Raw genomic sequence first — 21,264 nt, forward strand, 5'->3', positions numbered from 1 at the left:
TCTTCATTTTGGTCATTCAATATGTTTTTCCTGTTCAATGTAATCCAATAGCCTTTTTTATTCTGCTAATTCTGCTCTCTTCCCTAGTATTTTACAATAAACTTGTGTATCGTCCACTCTGTTTTTTCTTTCCTACTGAAAGTCATGAGGGAAGACTTGCTGAATGTATTAATGCTACATCTCTTGTACCTAAAATAAAATAGTGTCATGAACACAGTAGATGCTTAATGCATATGTGCTTAATGAATGAGATAATTTAACTCATTTGATATGTTCTTTTCTCTCTATATATATTTTTACATTTTGACTGTTTTAAAAATTAAAATCCAGTTACATTACTTTTCCTGCTGCTATCCTACATAGCTTGGCCCTGAAAACCTGACAGGTTCCACAAGGTAATGAAGAAAGAACAGGACACATAAACATAAGTATAGACAAACTGGGATCTGCCTGGGCCATGATGGATACTCACCATCAATAAAAGCAACCTGGAAGCTCAGTTCATTTATTTCATACATCTGAATTAGGAGAGAAGGTTTATTGTATACAGCTGAACAAGGAAGCAGAGGCACAATCTCAGGCTCCAGCCTTCCCAGAGAAGGAAGCTGCAGTTGATCACTTTGCACACACTGTCAACATTCATTTGAATACATTCGGACTAGGACCAGAGGAAGGCTAGGCTACGCCTCTTACCCTCACCCAGGGAATGCTTTGCCATTTGCGTGTGTCTGAGGCATTGGAACCGGTGACATGGTTGTGCTCAGGTTAACAGCACAGTGTTCACTCACGACTTCATCTATTCCCCACACATTCACTCAGCACTCTTCTGCCCCCTCATTCCTGGCCCCCACATCACCCTTCCTCTACTCCCCTCAGTTTCTCATGTCTCCTGCCCAACTCCTCAAATTCATTGCCTTATATTCTTTAATTATTGTCACACAAATATACACGCATATGTGCGTGCACACACACGCACACATACATCTACACTCACAGCAACCTGAGTCTGTTTAGCATGACTTGAATGCGTATTCCTAGCACTGAGCCCTTGTTATTGAATAATTAGGTGGTTCATTCCCAGGGAAGAATAATTCTCCCTCTCTTAACATCATTAATTGCCCATGTCTCTTCCTCTAGGGTTTGATCCCTGTGAGATTTTCCCCATCCACACTGGCTTGCATTTGATGTTATTGTTTAGATTTTGTTTAGGCAGTCATACTGATAGATATTTCATAGGTGTGGCTTGCCTGTCATGCCTAGGAGATACAATATTGCAGCATACTTCCTGGTTCTCTGTTCTTACAATCTTTACTCCCTCTCTTCCGTGGTGTTCCTTGAACCTTAGGTGTATCAGCTGGGGCTTAGCAATGTAAAGTCAGTTGTTATCTGCATTGTGACCAGCTGAGGCTGTCTACAGTGACACCTGTCTTCTGTATAAGGCAGCTTCCTTGATGTAGGATAAGAGTTACACTTTTGGATATAATGATAAGTATTTAGAATAAAATTCAGCATTACATTAGTCTACAAAGTGGCAGTAGTAGGTGTTTCTCTAAGATCCATAACCTCAGTACCCATGGGTAATTGAATGTTAGATAATACCAGACATGTTCTTCCTCCTGTTGAGTAAGTCTTACGTCTGATAAGGCAGCTGTTACTTACTACCAATACATAAGTATCATTATTCCATCTTCAGGGATATCTTGTCATGCTGTTTGTTGTTGTAGTTCATAGGCATCACGATTGAGTAAGATTATCAACTGCTTTCCTCCCCTGGCAGCTTTGCATAGCACCTTCTGGTACTCTGGAAGCTAGTTTCGAAGGAAAAAGATTTTGAGTCAGTTCCAGCTGGATTCCCACGGGCCTTGTGTCCAAAGTACATGAGATCTTCAAATGGAAGGACTTACTTTCAATTTTTGGGAGATAAACAAGGGCCACAGCAATCATTTATATTGTATAGGGAGTCTCTTGTACTCTGTGAAACAACAGCTCAAAAGGGAGTTTCTTATGCCTGGTACTGGGTTTTTTGTTAGATCCTGTATGAAACACTAAACATGATCTGTTTTCAATCTTTTTTTGTGAGGACATATGAGTTTTCTTGCGGTAAAAAAAAGCAATAATTCTAATTAGTTCAAATACTAATCCAGAAACTGAAATATTTTGAAGAGCTTGACAGATTTTGAAGAATATGGGGGAAAACTACCCAAATGTTCTTTATATTTATAAAAAGTAACTTAAGTTACTAAGTATATTTCCAAATGGAGCTCCTGGAGGAGATGAGGTTAACCTTTCGGGCCTTTCACCATTGGGGAACTTGTCTCTGAGTGCTCTAATATGCTCATGATGATTTTGAAGTCACCCATCAAGGATCCAATACTGGATCTATGTGGTTCTAAAGATTTAAAAATAATTTTCTGAAAAATTATGGCATCAATATGACCAAATTCTTGAACTATCTTATGCATTTATTCTCTAGTGTAACTAAAATGTAATAGGATAACAATTACCCTCACATGTAAAGCTATCCCATATCTAATACTAAAGCAAGGTGCTATTTAGCTTCTTTTCATGTCCTTCAGTTTTCCTCTGCTTTATTGTCTTCTAAACCAGGCATTTCCACCTGATAGAAGCTTATTTTGATGACAAAAGTGTACTTGACATTCCCTAAGCTCCCCAACATTTCATCAGTTCTTTATGTTACCAAAGTTACTCACAACCAAGATTGTCCCCTCACTTGCTTTTTGACAAAGCTGAGGACATATTTTATATCCTTCTAGTTTCTGTTTCTTGTCTTTCAAATGTATAAGCTTAACACATTTTTTTATTTCACTATGAAAATACCAACATTACTGAAACATAAATGCTGCATCATTTTACATGTTGCAGAGAACAACAGGCTTCCTCATCTGATTACTGTTGCAAAAGGTCTAAATTCACTCCAGAAACTTTCACTTGATATAGTCTGTCTACTATTATGTTAGTATAATCAATTGTATTTTTATTTCTTCTATAGATTTTTCTGTTTTTATGATGTGTTTTAGTTTGATTTTTTATATATAATGTACTTACATAATATATTATGTATCAAAATATACATATATATATATTGAACTCATTCAGATAATTATTTCACTGTTATTATTTAATTGCTCATTAGTAGGCTCTGTGTTTCCTTCAAATTATTATTTTGAAATCTTGTTTCAGTAATTCATAGATTTGTTTAACATTGGAGACTATTACGAGAATACTGCTGTGTTTCTTTGAAAGCATTTTATGAGTCTGTATATTATTGATATCTGCAAAGTCAGCCACTTATTTCTAATTCGTAGAGGACTTTCAATGTCCAGACTTTTTCCTCAATATGATATTGGTATTTACCGGGCAGGTCCTTTGGCTTGGTTCTGGTGAGTACTGGATATAGTGCAGTATGACTTTTTTTTAAAAAAAGGTATAATCAAATTTAGTGTGCTTAAAAGTGTCTTGATGAGATACATAGTGGGATTTTGGTGGAGGCAATGGTGTGACGTTGCTGGAGGTGTGCACTGCCTAGTGGAGAAGTTCTCAAGTTCTTGGAGTCATACATTGGATATAATGGGGGCACTGTTGGTGGAGATGTATGGTTAGGGCGGGGGATTAGTGGTTGGCTCATCCTCAGGTCTTCCCTGTAAAGTAGACATGTCAGTTTCCTTGATCTTGAGGACATTCTTCTTATTGTGCTTAACTATTCATTCTTTGGACTCAAGATGACTGACTGTGCATGGTTGGAGATCAGCACCAAGGCTTACTCGTGGGTCAAGTTGAGGTTGAACTTTCTACCTTGTGTGTGTGTGTGTGTGTGTGTGTGTGTGTGAAGGAAAAAGTGTGGTGACTTGTAGTTGGAGGGATACAGTTGCTATTTGTCTATAGAGAAGTTTATATTCTTTTTTCTTTTTTTATTGGATGTTTTATTTACATTTCATATGTTATCCCTTCACCACATCCCCCCCACCCCCACCCAGGAACCCCCTATCCTCTCACCCCTCCTCCTGCTTCTCTGCGGATGTGCCGCTACCTACACCCCCCATTCCCATCTCCCCACCCTCAAATTCTTACCCACTGGGGCATCCAGCCTTCATGAGACCAAGGATCTCTTCTCCCACCTATGCCTGACAGGGCCATCCTCCCTTACATATACAGCTGGAGCCATGGATCCCTCCCTAAGTGCTCTCAGGCTGGTGGTTTAGACCCTGGGAGCTCTGGTTGGTTGGTATTGTTGCTCTCCTCATGGGGCTGCAAACCCTTTCAGTTCCTACAGTCTTCACTCTAACTCCTCCATTGGGAACCCCATTATCAGTTCAATGGCTAGTTGTGAGCATCTGCCTCTGAATATGTCAGACTCTTGAAGACCTCTGAGGAGACATCCATATCAGGCTCTTGTCAGCATGCACTTCCTGACTTCCACATCAGCATCTACCTTTGGTGACTGCACATGGGATGGATACCTAGGTAGAATGGTCTCCAGACAGCCCCTCCTTCTGTTTCTGCCCCTCACTTTGCTCCCTTGAGTATTTTGTTGCTCCTTCTAAGAAAAACTGAAGCATCCCCACTTGGTCTTCCTTCTTCATGAGCTTCATGTGGTCTGTGATTTGAATCTTGGGTATTTTAAGATTCTGGGCTAATATCCTATAATCAGTGAGTGAATACCATGTGTGTTCTTTTGTGATTGGATTACCTCACTCAGGATGGTATTTCCACTCTGTGTAGTACTTTGGGTCCCATAGAATTGGAGAACAGAACATGGTGTGTGTGTGTGTGTGTGTGTGTGTGTGTGTGTTTTGGGGGGGACCTGTAGCCCTCAGGCAACTTCCTAAACTGGACTAAAGACTTATGAAAACTCTCAGAGTTTCCTGTAGGGATGTAGGAGAAGGGAGCCACTAAGGATGTCTCACTTTCTTTTGCCATGTAGTAGTGAATTAATCTTGGCACTGTGATGATGGTGTGGCAAGATGGTAAGTCACAAGCTTACTTCAGAATGCTGTGTCTCTGTGTTGCTGGCTCTCTCCATGACGTTCTGTGCTCCACAGAAGAGCTCTCCTTCAAACACTTTCATGGAAGAAGTTATTTATTTGTTGCTTTAGTTCTTTTATGTGGAGGAGCTCAGCCTTGGGCACCATTCTTTAACCACAATGATGATGACTCCTAACTGCTCCCTTCTCTATTTATTACTTCTTTGCAATACTGCTCATCATAGAAAGAGCTCTCCCAAAGACATTACACTGCCATCAGCTACACTGCCATCAGCTGAACCAAATAAGGCTGTTGCAACCATTTAAGTAACTTCTCAGTTTCAGTCTTAAGCCGTGAATTTATTTTTTATTCACTACATAAATACATCTATCTATCTATCTATCTATCTATCTATCTATCTATCTATCTATCTATCTCTATCTCTATATCTATCTATCTATCTATCTATCTATCTATATATATATATGGAGAGAGAGAGAGTTTGTTTTTTTTTGTCAATTTATCTATAACTATTTTTAGTAATCAGCTTTAAAATCATTGTTTGAGTCTAAAGAATAATTCTTAATATTATTTAGGTTTTGCATATAAATGATTTCTCCCAGAGCTAGGATATATACATCCTTCCTTTGTTTACTGATACGCATTCATAAAAAAGGCAGTCATATTTATGACACGGCTTACATCAGGGCTAGATAGCGTGATGTGACATACTGTTCTTTTTCTGAAAGAAGCTTCTAGTCACTGTCATGTCTTGTTCATATAACCTTTAAAATATCTTTCAAGGAAGGAGAGATAGAAGTCAGGTAGTCTAAAGAGGGAGAGGAAAATAATGAGCAAGAAGGACTAAGTGAGGTGGGGGTAGGAGAGTAGGATAAAGGAAGAAAGATAGGGAAGGAGAGCAAACACTAAAGTCCTTTGAAAAAGTCATATGTGAACCTGCTACTATAGACTTACAACCGACATGCACTGAATAGGGTTTAGGGAAGGTACCGTATAGGAGTAGGCCAATGTTTCTCTTAGACACAATAGACTATCAGATAAGAAAGCCAGTGTTTTGGTTACCTCTTTTGTAATTTTTGGTCACTAGGGTCCTATGTGCCCTCAAATACTATAGTCTGTTGTTACTGCCCTTGTTTACTTTCTAGAACTTGGTGGTAAGATCCCATTGATGAAGATATCACATACTCGAGTCGTAGAACATGGAGAAATAAATCTGGTACTAACTTCATTTTTACTGGCTGGTTTTCATAATGCTGGAAGGAGAAAAGTAAAAATTGATCTTACCTAGCTGTGAACCCTGTGAGTTATGTTAATGATTGGCCTGGCAAGATATGCCTGCTGGAGCTACAGTTGTACAAACGTATGAGAGTAACCAACCACTTTCTGGTTGCATTTAAGGCCTGGCCCACAAGATTGAACACATATCTGGCACAGTTATAAAGGACAAAAATCTATAGGTAAACATGCCATACATCCTCGTGGAGCATATAATACCACTTTCCTGCTAAATGGACATAGGCTAAACTGCCTTCAAGTGACTCATCTCTCATCCCTCATCCAAGGAATTTCTTTTTGGTGACGAATATAGAGAACTCCAACTTCTAAAAGCACAAAGAACAAGAAACTATCCAGTGAACATCCCTAAACAGGACATCTATATCTCAACCTCTAGAACCAGGGGTCACTGTGGAAGAGAGGATAGAAGTATCTTGAGGCCCAGAGCTGGTGGATTACTCAACAAAACAATATTTTCCGGATGTGACAGCACAGTTGTACATATGAACGCAGCAGGTGTAGCAGTATGCACAAGATCTATGTGACATCTTAGGATGGTAGGGGTGGTTAGGAAGTCTACCCCTATTTGAGGAGTTATTGATAACTGGTCAATAGGAGTGCTAGGCGTGGTGAGTACATTTTCTGTAGGAACGTGGTCTCTGAAAGGCTCCCTATGCCCAAGTACATAATCCCAAACCATGCAAAACAGACAACACCAAGTAGACTCAGTGGGATTAAAATGCAGAGCAGATGAAGTTGGGAAGGAGAGAACAGGGGTGGGAAGATTGGAGAGGAAGTGAAAGAAAAAAATGAAGGATGGATTTGGTTAAAATTCATTGTGTACCAACCTAAAAGAGGGGACTTCCGCCCCTAGACCAAGCAGAGAGGGGCCACCCAGAACCCCCTCTGACTGGCAATCTGAATTCTTGCTTAGGCTGTGAGGCTAAGCACTGCAAGGGAATATAAATAAAAGATAAAAATATCTCTCTGGGTTCCCTGAGGGACAAGCCTGACTGCATAGGGGTTGATGTCAAAAGTATCCCCTCTCCAGGAAAAAGACATCAGGATGGGTATGGCTCTCATGCCTCACTGGACAACGATAGGGGGACCAGAGCCATTACAAAGTCACCTTCAATTACTGGAGGTCAGGCCTCTATCCCCGCTTTCACAAGATTAGAATTGCCACAGCCCTTCTATACTTAGAGAAGGGAGGAGATGTCAGGGGCAGCCCTGCTTACACACTGAAGGCCTAAAATCAGCCATAGGCCTAAAATCAGCAATGGGCCTGTCATACATGTATACTAACACCAAGTCTTGGGTCTCAGTGGAAAAACATTGAAACTGATGGCCATAAGCTATTGTAAACAGGCAGCTTTTGTGGAAACTTATAAGCCTGAGTAGTCATAGACCTTGTAAATAGGTAGCCTCGGCAGACAATACCAACTTAGATAAGGACAAGTGAGTCATAGGCAGAGTCATAGTGACCTGTCCCCTGGACCTTCACCCAGCCAATACCCAGTTCTGAAAGATATCTGTATTCCCCCTGAACACCCACACTCCACTGTCATCCCTTTTCCTACATCCTGCCTTTCTGTGTTTATGACCCCTGTGTGAATGAATTACGATTTGAGAAAAAATAAATAAATTATTTAAATTAAAAAAATTCATTGTGTACATGCATGAAATGCTCAAACAATAAAATGAAAGGAAAATCATTTATGAAATTATTAAGGGATTTAATCTTCACAACAACCCTAAGAGTTGGGGGATACAAAAACCACTCTAATTATTTATATAAGGGATTCTCAGACAATCACTTTGAGGTATAGATAGGACAGAGCCAATCCATGTTGAAATGAAGACTTGACGACTGGGTTTCTAGTGCTAAGTTTTCTGCTCTTTTAAACACTGTTTTCTCTACGTACTTTACTACAACGGCTGTTCATGTTTTATTTCTATGCATAGTTCCAAGGGGTTATATCTGTGTTTATTGGATAGAATCAGTAATGCTAAGGACTTTAGAACATAGCAGATGGCATACACCACATCTTAAAGGTCACAAAGCTGGCTTTTTACTTGCCAAATTAAAGTTTGAACAGATAAAGCCAGAATAAAAACCCGAGTTTGTAAACTAAGAAGACTTATTTTTAATTTTAAGTGTTCGACACTGATTACCTTCACCACAATCAAGATTTTATTTTAGATTTACAGAGAGACTGAGCAATAGAGTCAGCTAAACTAGAATGAGAATTGGGCAGTAAAAAGTAACAGATGTTTTTCTCTGATGTGCATTCTTTATTTAATAAATTCAAACCAATAATTTAACATTAGCTGAAAATAAAAGTAACTTAAGTGATCAACTCTGAAAATTATTATACCAACATACAGATTACATTGAACAAAATATGATAATAGTCTTCCCTTTACCTCTTGAGTCATCTGAAGAATTACATTAAAAGATGAAATCATAAACATAACAAAACATTGAAAAAATGTCTAAAATTAACTAGGGAAATTATCGTAGCAAAGGAGAAATAAACTCAGTGCTCCTGCTTGTTGCTATTGTGTAAAGATTTTACATATTTGCATATAAATTTATATATTTGCATATATATATGTGTATATTCAACAATAATAATCAAATAAAATGAGGTTATCAGTTTGAGAGCATAGAAAACGTTAGAGGCAAAACAGCTGGGAAGAGCTGGAAGAAAGAAAGATTAGGGGTAAAGTGGTGTAATTCTATTCAGTTAAAAATTTAATTAAAATATAAAATATTTTGAAAAGTGAATAATAAAAAGGCCAATTGGGAAGATACTCTTTTACATTTAACACAAAGGCCAATTGGGAAGATACTCTTTTACATTTAACACCCCCTAGACGGTTCAAATAGTGCAGTGTTTCCTTCTCTATCAATTTATATAATTCCTAGTTTTTGTCTCCATTTAACTTTAACATAAAGAAAATAAAAGAAAACCAAACAGTATGTTCCCTAAGAAAGCTAGAGAACAAACATACTTAATTCTTTTCCTTAAAGCAGGGCTAACAAAGAGTACTATAAAAATCATAAGGTTTTTCTATTTGCATCAAGCTCTTATATGTGAATCTCATGCTCATGTCTAGAGAACTAATAGAAATATTGAAAGGCCCTAGGGATTTAAATAACATCAAAATAAGATGATCTTTATAAAAACTTGAACTATTTGTATGCATAGAATGCACATAACACATGAAACAAAACTTTTGCTTCTTAGACATCTGACAGAGGATTAATACAGAGAACACATGAAGACCAGAAAAAAATTAAGTGCCATGAGGCAAAACAGCCTAGTCATTGACTACCTAGAAGGACTACTAACCAATAAATTATCTTACTCAGCTGATGGGAGTAGTGGCTCATGTCTGTAATAGTCAAACTTGGGAGCCTAAAACAGGACAGTTTTCATAAGCTTAAGGCTAGTTTGGGCTCTATATTGAGTTCTAGGACAGTCTAGACAGTACAGCAGGAACTTGTACAAAGACAGCAAACAGTAAATTAAAAATAATATAAAGTAGACAAATTAACAAAGTATATTACATACTTGTGAATGTTTTGAATAAGGTTTTTTCCTATTATGGTCACCTCAAATATGTAACAGCCGCGTACCCAACACAGTAATTTATAGGATTCTGAATACTTTGCTGGATTTTTATGAACTTTTTCCTTACTTGGAATATTCTAGTTTTTGTCTACATGATAAAATGCATGGAGCAGCCAACTCATAGGAAGAAAGACTTCCATTGACTCATGGTTTCAGAGGTGTCTATCCATAGTAGACTTGTTCCTCTTTTATCTTAGAATGTGGTGATCATGAGGATTGTGGCTGAATGGCATGGCAAAACTTTTTTTTTTTTTTACGCCATGGACTCCAGAAAACAATCAGAAAGTGGCCAGGGACAGGATAGGCCCTTCAAGTAAATACATACCCTTAAGTACATACCCCCACCTCCATTGATTTACTTCCTCTGACCAGTCCCATTCCCTAATGAATTATACAATGGGAAGTCATTAAAACTTTATCCCACTGATAACTTAACATTTTCTTGGTTCATTTATCTCTCAACACCACCATCTGGGGGTCAAGTCTTCAGCACGTGGACCACTTGAGGAGAAATTCATATCAAAACCATAAGACGATGAACATTACTTGTAAACTGATTAGGTTGTATCTGCCTGCTGTTGCTGCAGGTTGTACTTCACAGTACAGACATCTTAGCCAAAACTTCAAGTCTCATGAGATAGAAATTATCAGGGGTCTTATCAGATTGAAAATAAGTAGTTGAAGATAGAAGAATCTTGTTTGAAAATTAAATACGGCTGTGATAGAAGAAGAAGAAGAAGAAGAAGAAGAAGAAGAAGAAGAAGAAGAAGAAGAAGAAGAAGAAGAAGAAGAAAAAGAAGAAGAAGAAAAAGAAGAAGAAGAAGAAGAAGAAGAAGAAGAAGAAGAAGAAGAAGAAGAAGAAGAAGAAGAAGAAGAGGAGGAGGAGGAGAAGAGGAAGAAGAGGAGGAGGAGAAGAGGAAGAAGAGGAGGAGGAGGAGGAGGAGGAGGAGGAGGAGGAGGAAGAGGAAGAGGAAGAGGAAGAGGAAGAGGAAGAAGAAGAAGAAGAAGAAGAAGAAGAAGAAGGAGACATCTCCTTTTCATGGTGCATATTATCTTGTGATATTTATCTATCATCACACTAGATTTGGTAAAATTTGATTCTCATTCATGATTTTTGAAAGGGTCAAGCTGTAGGAATGAAATCAAGGCAACATGGAGAGAGGGGGATTAAAACTACAAATGAACGACAATACTAGGTAATACACAAAGTAAATAATCAAGAATACTTACTGTCATAGTCTTTGGAAATAAGTTTAGTTTGGGTGAGAAGAAAAGCAGTGCTCATGGAAACATGGGACTTTTTCTTCTGGGTGGTGTACACTACATGAGCTTCAACTGTAAGAATTGCTTCCATTGGAATCATATAAAAAGGCTTTGGTGACACAAGAAAAATAAAGGCATGTGTTGTTTCCAGCTGCCTCAGCCTCAGCCATGTGGTAGTTTCATTGATACCTAATTGGAAGCACTTTCTTTTCCCTTAATTGTCCTCCCCTTTCCTAGAAGGACAAGAATTTGCCTGGACATCCACACAAGTGAGCTGCCAATCATTTCTTTGTCCCACACCCAACTGATCACTCAGTGAGGCTCAAGGATTAGAGCTGGATTTATGTTTTTCTTTTCATCCCACGCTGCAACCTCAATCCAGGCATATGGCATCTTGCTCTTGGATCTTCAACGTGACCTCTCTCCTGACATACCTGTCCATGTCTTGCCTAATCCCCATTCCTACTCATACCTGTGTGATTTATCCTGTATTCATGACCTGATTAAAATTCTGGCTGCCTAGCTCCTGTGGGAAAATTTTCACCTCTCCTTGGCATTATAAATATTCATGAGTTTACTGCAACCTATTCTACTGTGTCCTCCTTTAGTACTGTAGTATTGGAAAGGGCTCCCTGTCTGCATACACTTCATAGTCCATGCCTTCTTTAGTGCAAAAGTCCAATTGTATCTATATTTTTAATTCTGATACTAATTATTAGTAGAGAGTGCTTTCTAGAATCTCACCTTTTAGTTTCTCTTCTTCACATTCTCTTCTTCCTTCCTTCCTTCTTTCTTTCTTTCTTTCTTTCTTTCTTTCTTTCTTCTCTTCTTTCTCTATTTCTTTCTCTCTTTCTCTTTTTTTCCTTCTTTTTTCTTTCTTTCTTTTACATCTACTCGCTTTACAGTTTCCATTGCTGTAAGGAGACACCGTGACCAAGACAACTCTTATAAAAGATAACATTTAATTGGGGCTGGCTTACTAGTTCTGGGGTTCAGTCCATTATCATCATGGCAGGAAGCATGACAGCAAGCAGGCAGGCTGGCAGGTATGTTGCTGGATGGGCTGAGAGTTCAACATCTTGTTCTGAAGTCAGACAGGAAAAGACCAACTTCCAGGTTTTGATATGTACTCTGCCTTGAGGATACTTGTACTTTAATAGAGGAGAAAGACATGGAAACAAGTAGTTGTAGCATAATTTAAAAAGTTTATGTAAGTAGCAACTAATCTTTGGAGGGATCTGAGAGGAGATTTTTATTACAAAGTTTACATTATTTTTTTTTTGTAAGTGTTTCTTCACTCTTTATTGAGGCAGGTACTCACTACATAGCCTGACTGAACTTGGAACTTGCTATGTAGGCAAAGCTGCCTTCAAGTCACAGATGTCCCAACCTATAAGTTGATCCCTGACAATGCCTTGAGAGTTCTGGGATTAAAGAAATGTGCTGGTGTGCCTAGTTTAGGCTACCTTATTAAAATTTTGAGGAATGAAAGTTTACTAGTATGGTGATTTGAATATGTTTTGCCCTGGGAATGAGACTATTAGGAGGTGTGGCCTTGTTAGCGTAGGTATGGCTTTGTTAGAGTAGGTGTGGCTTTGTTAGAGTAGGTGTGGCCTTGTTGGAGGAAGTGTGTTACTATGGGGATGGGCTGGGAGACCATCCTCCTAGCTGCCTGGAATGATGATAATGGACTGAACCAGTAAGCCAGCCCCGATTAAATGTTATCTTTTATAAGATATAGCTGCACACTACACAGTGTTTTTGTTGAGAGTCAAGTAACCCAGTGTGACTTAGCCATACAAAATTATTTGGCAAAGGAGCAAAGGTCAGAAACATACATGATTGAATCTATTGAATTGTTGTTATATTTTGTTCTGTTATTACAGACCAGTTGAATTTTCAGAAACTGAATACCCACAAATTGAATATCAAAGAGGACAAGAACAGTTTTGGGACCCTACACGAAGAAGACAAGAACAATTTTGGGACCCTATACGAAGAAGACAACAACAATTTTGGGACCCTATACGACTAGCTCTGTTCACATTGGCAATTGTGGCAATCATAGGAATCTCAATTGGCATTGTCACTCATTTCGTTGTTGAAGGTTAGTATCCAGGACACGTTTCTATTGTATAAGTGCACTGTGTTGCTTGAAATTTGACATTTTGATGACATTAAATGGTAAATATAATATTTTAGCGACATAAAAGAATAGTTTCTGTGCTCAGAACAGAAAGCTTGCATTACACATTTCTAAATAATAAAATTTTAAATTGGCACCACACTGGTAGGCACATGTAAATGAGACACAAAGAATATATATATAACAAATAATATCAAGTTATGTGCTTGCTTGCCCTTCTCAGAATCAATATATTAATAAACCACACCTACAAGCTTTTGATAGCTGACTCAGTGGAGCTAGCTAGTATCCCAGATATTCAGAAGACCAAAGCAGGAAAGTGACAAGTACAAGACCTTCTGGGTTATAGTGTGAGATCAAAGTCAGTCTGGTCAAAAAGGCAACCTGCCTCAAAGCTTAAGAAGTAAAGAATGCTGAGGGTGTTTGTTGTTTAGTACAAGAACAATTGCCTGGCAGGTCTTAGGATGAGGATTCAAATCCCCAATGCCTCAAAGAAATATATAGAGAGACAAAGAGATAAAGAGAGAGACAGAGAGTTAGGGGTGGGCTGGGGGAGAGAGGAGGGTTAGAAGAACAGAAAAGAAAGGGGGGAAAGGAAGGGATGAGAAGGAAGTTACCCATAAAATCTTTAAAAAATCAAAGCCAGCATTTTATCTGTAGAAAAATTAAATTATTTCATGACTGGTGGGAACATAAACCTCAGAACTAATTTCTATCTGTATGCAAAAATGTTTAGTGTTACAGAGAAGTCAAATACACACAGCTATGTCCAGTGTCTTTTGTCTTTGCATATTTGTAAACATAAATAAGTGTAATTAAAAAAACATTTAAGGACTCCCACCAGTCATAACAATAATATGACAACTGAACAATCTATAAAGAAAATGAAAAATATCCAAAATTCCCAGCTATTTTATTGGCTCATTAATATTTACTTCTTTGACACACCCAAATCAAATCACCTTCTATTTTATCCTTCTTGTTGGCATTGTGCGCTAAAGGTTAGTAAAGTATGTTTATGTTTAAAATACCTTCCTACGCCTATAGTTTCAGAATCCGGAAGGCTGATTCAGAAGACTCACAAAGCTAACCTGGACCACACACCAAATTCCCAGTCAGCATGTGCTGTACAATTAGACTATATCTTAAAGACAGCAAGTAAATACAAAAGAACCTACACATTCCATTGGTGCAGGTGTTCAAGGAAGAAGCAGGGAAGGGGTAATAAAAATAATATCTAGAAGCATTTTAAATAAACTATTATAATGGTTGGGAAAGGTGTTCGTCCAAAGAGGTCCACACCCAAATCTTCAGAGTTTGTGATGTTACACAGCAGAAGAGACCTGCTGGTCATCACTAATAATGTTGAGATGGGGAAATTAGTATGAGTTTTCTCTATGGCCCCTAAACACAATTGCAAGGATCCCTTTAAGAAATGGGGGGGGGAGGTTGAAGGAGAGAAGGCACTGAAAAAGAATGGGGGAATGTGTCAGGTGACAGGAACAAAGGATGAGGTCACTCTAGGAAATGACAAGGCACAGGTTTTCCCAGAAGGACCAAACTCCACTACATGGAGATCTTAAACCTACCAACTGGCATGAGACTTCCAGAACTATATAAAAACAAATTTGTATTGCCTTATATTTATGTATTTAATTTACTTGCTTTTTCACGTATTTGTGGACATAGGGATTACTGGAGTTTGTAGATATTAAAAGATTATCAGTTGCTATGTATTGTATACATGTATTTTAGTATACATGTGAACTAGACAAGGGTTTGCCTAGGAGACATGAAGATGTAAAATTCTCTATCTGTATAAACCCTGGGCTATGGAGACTCATCTTCTTCTTTTTTTCAAATTAGCTGCTTATCTTTATTTCTTCTGCATGTCTATTATCATTGTCACAAGCCATCAGCAGCAGTAGCGTTTTCATGCCTTTTCATAATAGTTAATTTGGTTCAGGTAGCACCAGCATTGCCATTTTAATTTGAATTGCATTTGCATGGTCAGTAAGGATGTTGAGAACTGTTGAGGACAGTAGGTCATTTATGTTTCCTATTCTTAAGTGTCTGTTTAAAAATTTTATCTCATTTTCTTTCTTTATTTTTATTTTGTTATAGCTTTTGTTTTTTCTTTCTATCACTTTTATTTTTTAAATTTTTTTCTTTTATTGGATATTTTATTATTTTACATTTCAGATGCCATTTCCTTCTCTCATTTTCCCTCCCTACAAACCCCCTATCCCATCACCCCTCTTCCCTTTTGCTTTTATACCATTTTAATTACATGAGAGTATTAAGGTCACCTCCCTATCCCCCAGGCCTCCCTATTCCCTGGGGCTTCAACTCTCTCAAGGGTTAGGAACATCTTTTCACTCTGAGCCCAAACCGAGCAGTTCTCTGCTTTGTATGTGTGTGTGTCTCTGTGTGTGTGTGTTGGTGGGGGTTTAGACAAGTTACTGTATCCTGTGATTGGTGGCTCACTGTCTGAGAGATCTGGGTAGGCAGGGGGTTCTAGGTTAGTTAAAACTGCTGGTCTTCCTATGGGGTTGTCCTCCTCCTCACCTTCTTCCAGTCTTTCCCTAATCCAAATACAGAGGTCCTCAATTTCAGTCCATTGGTTGAGTGTAAGTATCTACATCTGTCTCAGTTAGCTGTTTGTTGGGCCTCTCAGAGTACAGCCATGCCGGAAGCACACCATAGGACCACCAATAGTGTCAGGTCTTGGAGCCTCTCCTTGAGATGGATCCCAAGTTGGGCCGGTCACTGGACCGTCTTTCCCTCAATCTTTTCTCCATTTTTTTTCTCTGCAATTCTTTCAGACAGGAACAATTCTGGGTCGAGGTTCTGACTGTGTAATGGCAACACCATCCTTCCATTTGATGCCCTGTCTTTCTATTGGAGGTGGACTCTTTGAGTTCTCTCTCCACCGTTAGGCACTTCATCTAAGGTTCACCTTTGAGTTCTGAGAGTCTCTTACCTCCCAGGTCTCTGATACTTTCCAGAGGGTCTCCCTACCCCCCCACCCCCACCCCTGAGGTTGCATATTTCCCTTCATTCTGCTAGCCCTCAGGGCTTCTCTCCTGTTCCCCCACCATACCTGGTCATGTTCCCCCCCTCCCCTCTTCTACCCTGGTCTCCCTCCATCTGTCTCCAGTGATTGATTTCTTCTCCCTCCCAAGTGGGACTGAAGCATCCTCACTTGGGTTATCTCATTTTCTTATTGAATCATTTTGTCTTCCTTCCTTCCTTCCTTCCTCCCTCCCTCCCTCCCTCCCTTCCTTCCTTCCTTCCTTCCTTCCTTCCTTTCTTCCTTCCTTTCTTCCTTCCTTGCTTTGTAAATATATGTCCATTACCAGTTGCATTCTGGAAAGACTTTCTGTCAGTCAAAAAGTTCACGGAGTATTTAGTCACTAGCATATCATATGATTTATACAATGAACTGAAAGTTCAAACATTGAGTTTGAATATTGTCTGATCTGTTTTTTGGGGTGGGTATGTTACTTTTTAATTGTTGTTTTTAACTTATTGCGATTATACACTAGATGATTTTCAAAATGTTATATAGTTAAAATTTTAGGACAATTTTGTAGTAATTAGTTTGTCTCGTTATGGGGTGAAAGTGGAGCTGTTATGTAATGTTACATAATTTTTTCTAAGCTTCTTTATTTGGGTTTGTTTAACATCACATTTTTATTAATTAAGATATTTATTTACTTTATCCCCTGATCATTGCTTCCTCTCCCTCCTCTCCTTCCAGTCCCTCCCTCTCATATCCTTTTTCCTCTCTACCCATCCTATCCTCTGTAGAAAAGGGAGACCTCCCATGGATATCAACCAACCTTGGCCTATCAAGTTGCAATAAGACTAGGTACATCTTCTTCTATTAAGACTAGACAAGGTAGGCCATTTAGGGGAAAGGGATCCAAAGTCAGGCAATGTAGCCAGAGACAGCCCCTCCGCCTGCTTTAGGCATCCCACATGAAGATTCAGCTGCACTACTGTTACATATATGCAGTAGAGCCTAGGTCTATCTCATTCATGCTCTCTGGATGGCAGTTCAGTCTCCATGAGCCCCTTTGGGCCCAGGTTAGTTGATTCTGTAGGTTTTTGTTTTTTGTTTTTTGTTTTTTTGTTTTTCTTATGGTGTCCTTGACCTCTCTGGCGCATTCAATCCTTCTTTTCCCTTTTCAATAAGATTCCCCAAGCTCCACTTAATGTTTGTCTGTGGGCATCAGTTTCCATCTGTTGCTAAGTGAAGCCTCACTGAAGATAATTGTGCTGGGCTCCTGTCTGCAAGTACAGCAGAATATCATCAATAGTGTTAGGGCTGGGCTCCCTCTCATGGCATTGTCCTCAATCTGGGTCAGTTATTGGTTGGCCCTTCCCTCAAATTCTGTTCCATCTTCTACCCCTGTACATCTTGTAGGCAGGACAAATTGTGAGTCTAAGGTTTTTATGGCTGGATTGGTGTACTGGCTGGTTTTGTGTCTCAACTTGACACAAGTGGGAGTTATCACAGAGAAAGGAGCCTCCCTTGGGGAAATGCCTCCATGAGATCCAGCTGTAAGATGTTTTCTCAATTAGTGATTAAGGGGGGAGGGCCCAGCCCATTGTGGGTGGTGCCATCCCTGGGCTGGTAGTCCTGGATTCTATAAGAAACAAGCTATATCAGGCTCCTGTTAGCATGCAGCTGTCTCCTTAGAGGTCTACCAGAGCCTGACATATACAAAGGCAGATGCTCACAGCTAACCATTGAAGAGATCATGGGGTTCCCAATGGAAGAATTAGAGAGAAGACTGAAGGAGCTGAAGCGGTTTGTGGCTCCATGGGGAGAGCAACAATACCAACCAACTAGAGCTCCCAGGGTTTAAACTACCAGCCTAGGAGCAAATGGGGAGGGACCCATGGCTCCAGCTGTATATGTAGGGGAGGATGGTCTTGTTGGGCATAGGTGGGAGAGGAGATCCTTGGTACCATGCAGGCTGGACACCCCAGTGTGGGGGAATTTGAGGGTGGGGAGGTGGGAGTGGGTGGAAGGGTGGGAGCATATCCTCATATAAGCAGGAGGAGGGGGGATGGGATAGGGGGTTTCTGGGTAGGGGAGGAAATGGGGTAAGGGGATAACATCTGAAATGTATGTAAAATACACAATAGAAAGAAAGAAAGAAAGAAAGAAAGAAAGAAAGAAAGAAAGAAAGAAAGAAAGGAAGGAAGGAAGAGAGAGAAAGAAAGAAAGAAAGAAAGAAAGAAAGAAAGAAAGAAAGAAAGAAAGAAAGAAAGAAAGAAAGCTAGCTAGCTGAACAAGCCAAGGGAAGCAATCAAGTAAGCAGCACCCCTTCTTGGCCTCCGCATCAGTTCCTGCCTCCAGGTTCCTGCCCTGTGTGAGTTCCAGTCCTGACTTCCTTTGGTGATGAACAACAATGAGGAAGTGTAAGCTAAATAAACCCTTTCCTCCCCAACTTGCTTTTTGGTCATGGTGTTTTGTGCAGGAATAGAAACCCTGTCTGAGACAATAGGTGTCCTCATCCCTCCATTGGAAACCTTGTCTGGTTATAGGAGATGGCTGGTTCAGGCTCCGTATCCCTCATTGCTAGAAGTTTTTGGGCAACCCTTATAGATTCCTGGGATTTTCTAGCTCATCTCAGAGATGCACCCCCATCCAGTTGTATCTCCCAGTACTCTCTCTTCTTCCTGTTCCCCCACACCCCCTGTCTCCTCCTCACACCCCTCCATGACCCAGTCTTCTCCCTCCATTCACCCTCTTGTAAGTGGATATTAGCCATAAAGTACAGGATAATCATGCTACCAACCACTGACACCAAAAAGCTAACAAGGTGTCCCAAGGTGGGGGAGAACTCTTGAATCTTAATGTTACATTAAAATATAAAGGATGTTGTTTATAAAATTGCATTTTTGTGAAACCCAATTTTTGAAACCATTTTAAAACTTAGTTTCTTGAAGCTATAACTAGTTCATCTGCTTTGGGATAGCCCACTTGTTTTCTCACTGTGCAGGACCAACTCTGCTTCCATGGATGTAGTTGTATTTTCTGATAAGATATAGAGACAGATGTGTCATGGTTTTAATCTCAGGCCCACTAGCGTGGATAAAGTCCTTTTAACGTCCAACTTCCTCATTGCTGAAATTACCAGAATATGTACAGACAAGCTCAGGATCAGTGTAGTATATGTGTATACTATACAACATATGTGTATATATGAATATATGTATATATAGTATATACATTATATATTGTTATACAATGTAGAATGTCTTAAAGAGTGTTTATAAAGATTTATGTCTCTATTACAATCATATTTACCTCTACAACATTCCAAGGGATAGTTGTACCCTATTGGCAACACTAGACAAAGAATTACTGGCAAATTACGAATGTAGACTGTGATGTGTCAAAGGAAAAGAGTTGGGACTACTTCCCATTGTAATGGGAAACTGAAAAAGCTTCAGATTGGCAAGTGATATTGCCAAATTTGTCTTAAAGTCAGCTGTAGGCAGACTTGATTTATATCTAGAAAATATATTTGAGGAAAATGGGAGAAGTGGAAGCAATACTCATAAGAAGGTTGTAGATTTTGCTCTCAATGACATGTGCATAGACTCCATCACTGTTGATAGTGGGATTTATGAAGATACGTTTTTTTAAAACTTGGGCAATTATGTCATCCAAACCCAGTGTGTGATAAACTTATGATAGTAGTATCAGAGGGAATAAAACATATGACTTTTGGGACTTCATTTGATATTGACTTTTAATTATATGTTTCCAGACTAACTGTAGAAAAGTTATGATATGCATCTACAAGAGGAGTTATCAGTCAGTGCTCTTTGGGAACCGAATTTTCTCGTTGGCTGACTGCAATATGAGATTACAAAATGGACTCCTTGTTTAGTTGTATAGTAACTTTTTTCTAGGTAGAAGCAGATTTAGCAGTGATTGGAGCAAAGAACCTAGTAACCCAAGGATCTTTCATTCTTGCTTTACAGACGACAAGTCGTTTTATTTTCTCGCCTCTTTTCAAGTCACAAACATCAAATACAAAGAAACTTATGGAACCAGATCATCAAGAGACTTTATAGAAAGAAGTCATCAAATAGAGAGAATGGTAAGCAACTCAATAGGAAATGCTGATTTACAAGTGTCTTACAACCGTCTCAAAAATGTAGCAATTCGACTATTCAAATTTGCTATGCTGGCAGTCTATATCTCATTGAAGATTTAATTCTCATTTCCCTGTTTATTAACTTTTACAATACTTATTTGCTGTGTGTATTCCTCTTCCATTGATGTTCATTAATGATTTTGCACATTTATATATAAACCTATATTAGTAATATACATTGAAAATAATCTTTTTCCATTTGTTCTTTGCTTTTAATTATTGTTATTCTGTATTCACATGGACAGGTGATCTAAGCTTTAAAATGTTATTGACATCAGCATGAGAAATCACTTTCAGTTCTGTATCATTGACCTTTAAAACTGTGCTTTTGCCTTTTGCATTTAAGCTGTATGGTATGTGGAACTGACTCACATGTCTGTTTGAATTTAGGAATTAAATTTACTTCCTCCTTACTATAAAAGGCAGTGTTCTTAGCGCCACAATGGACAGTGGTCCCTCCCATGCTCATCTGTCAGGCCAGTTCCACCTCAATTCAAGTTTGAACATATTGACTGGGGTGTGTGGCCTCTTCTGTCGATGAAGTACTGTTCACTCTGTCAGTAGCATCTGCTGTACTACTATATAACTAAACAGCATGTGTTTGTCCTTGTTACATTAGATTTCTAGGACTCCCATAAAAATTACTACAAAACTAGTGGGTTTAAAGCAATAGAATTTTTCTTTAATGGTTTTAAAAGCCAAAAGAAAGAAAGAAAGAAAGAAAGAAAGAAAGAAAGAAAGAAAGAAA

The 21,264-nt window shown here is 38.9% G+C and overlaps 1 protein-coding gene across 1 annotated transcript in view; it reads left to right on the forward strand.

Moving 5' to 3' along the window:
• Positions 1–11,072: 11,072 nt before the first annotated feature.
• Positions 11,073–21,264, forward strand: part of Tmprss11f (transmembrane serine protease 11F) — a 33,188-nt gene continuing 22,996 nt past the window's right edge. Inside the window, exons 1-4 of the mRNA XM_028786787.1 lie at positions 11,073–11,116; positions 13,070–13,129; positions 13,184–13,290; positions 20,341–20,459. Coding sequence (XP_028642620.1) covers positions 11,073–11,116; positions 13,070–13,129; positions 13,184–13,290; positions 20,341–20,459 — 330 coding nt within the window. The remainder of the gene's footprint in view (positions 11,117–13,069; positions 13,130–13,183; positions 13,291–20,340; positions 20,460–21,264) is intronic.

The sequence above is a fragment of the Grammomys surdaster genome, unplaced genomic scaffold (assembly GCF_004785775.1).
Source record: "Grammomys surdaster isolate TR1022 unplaced genomic scaffold, NIH_TR_1.0 125581, whole genome shotgun sequence".
NCBI classification, from domain to species: domain Eukaryota; kingdom Metazoa; phylum Chordata; class Mammalia; order Rodentia; family Muridae; genus Grammomys; species Grammomys surdaster.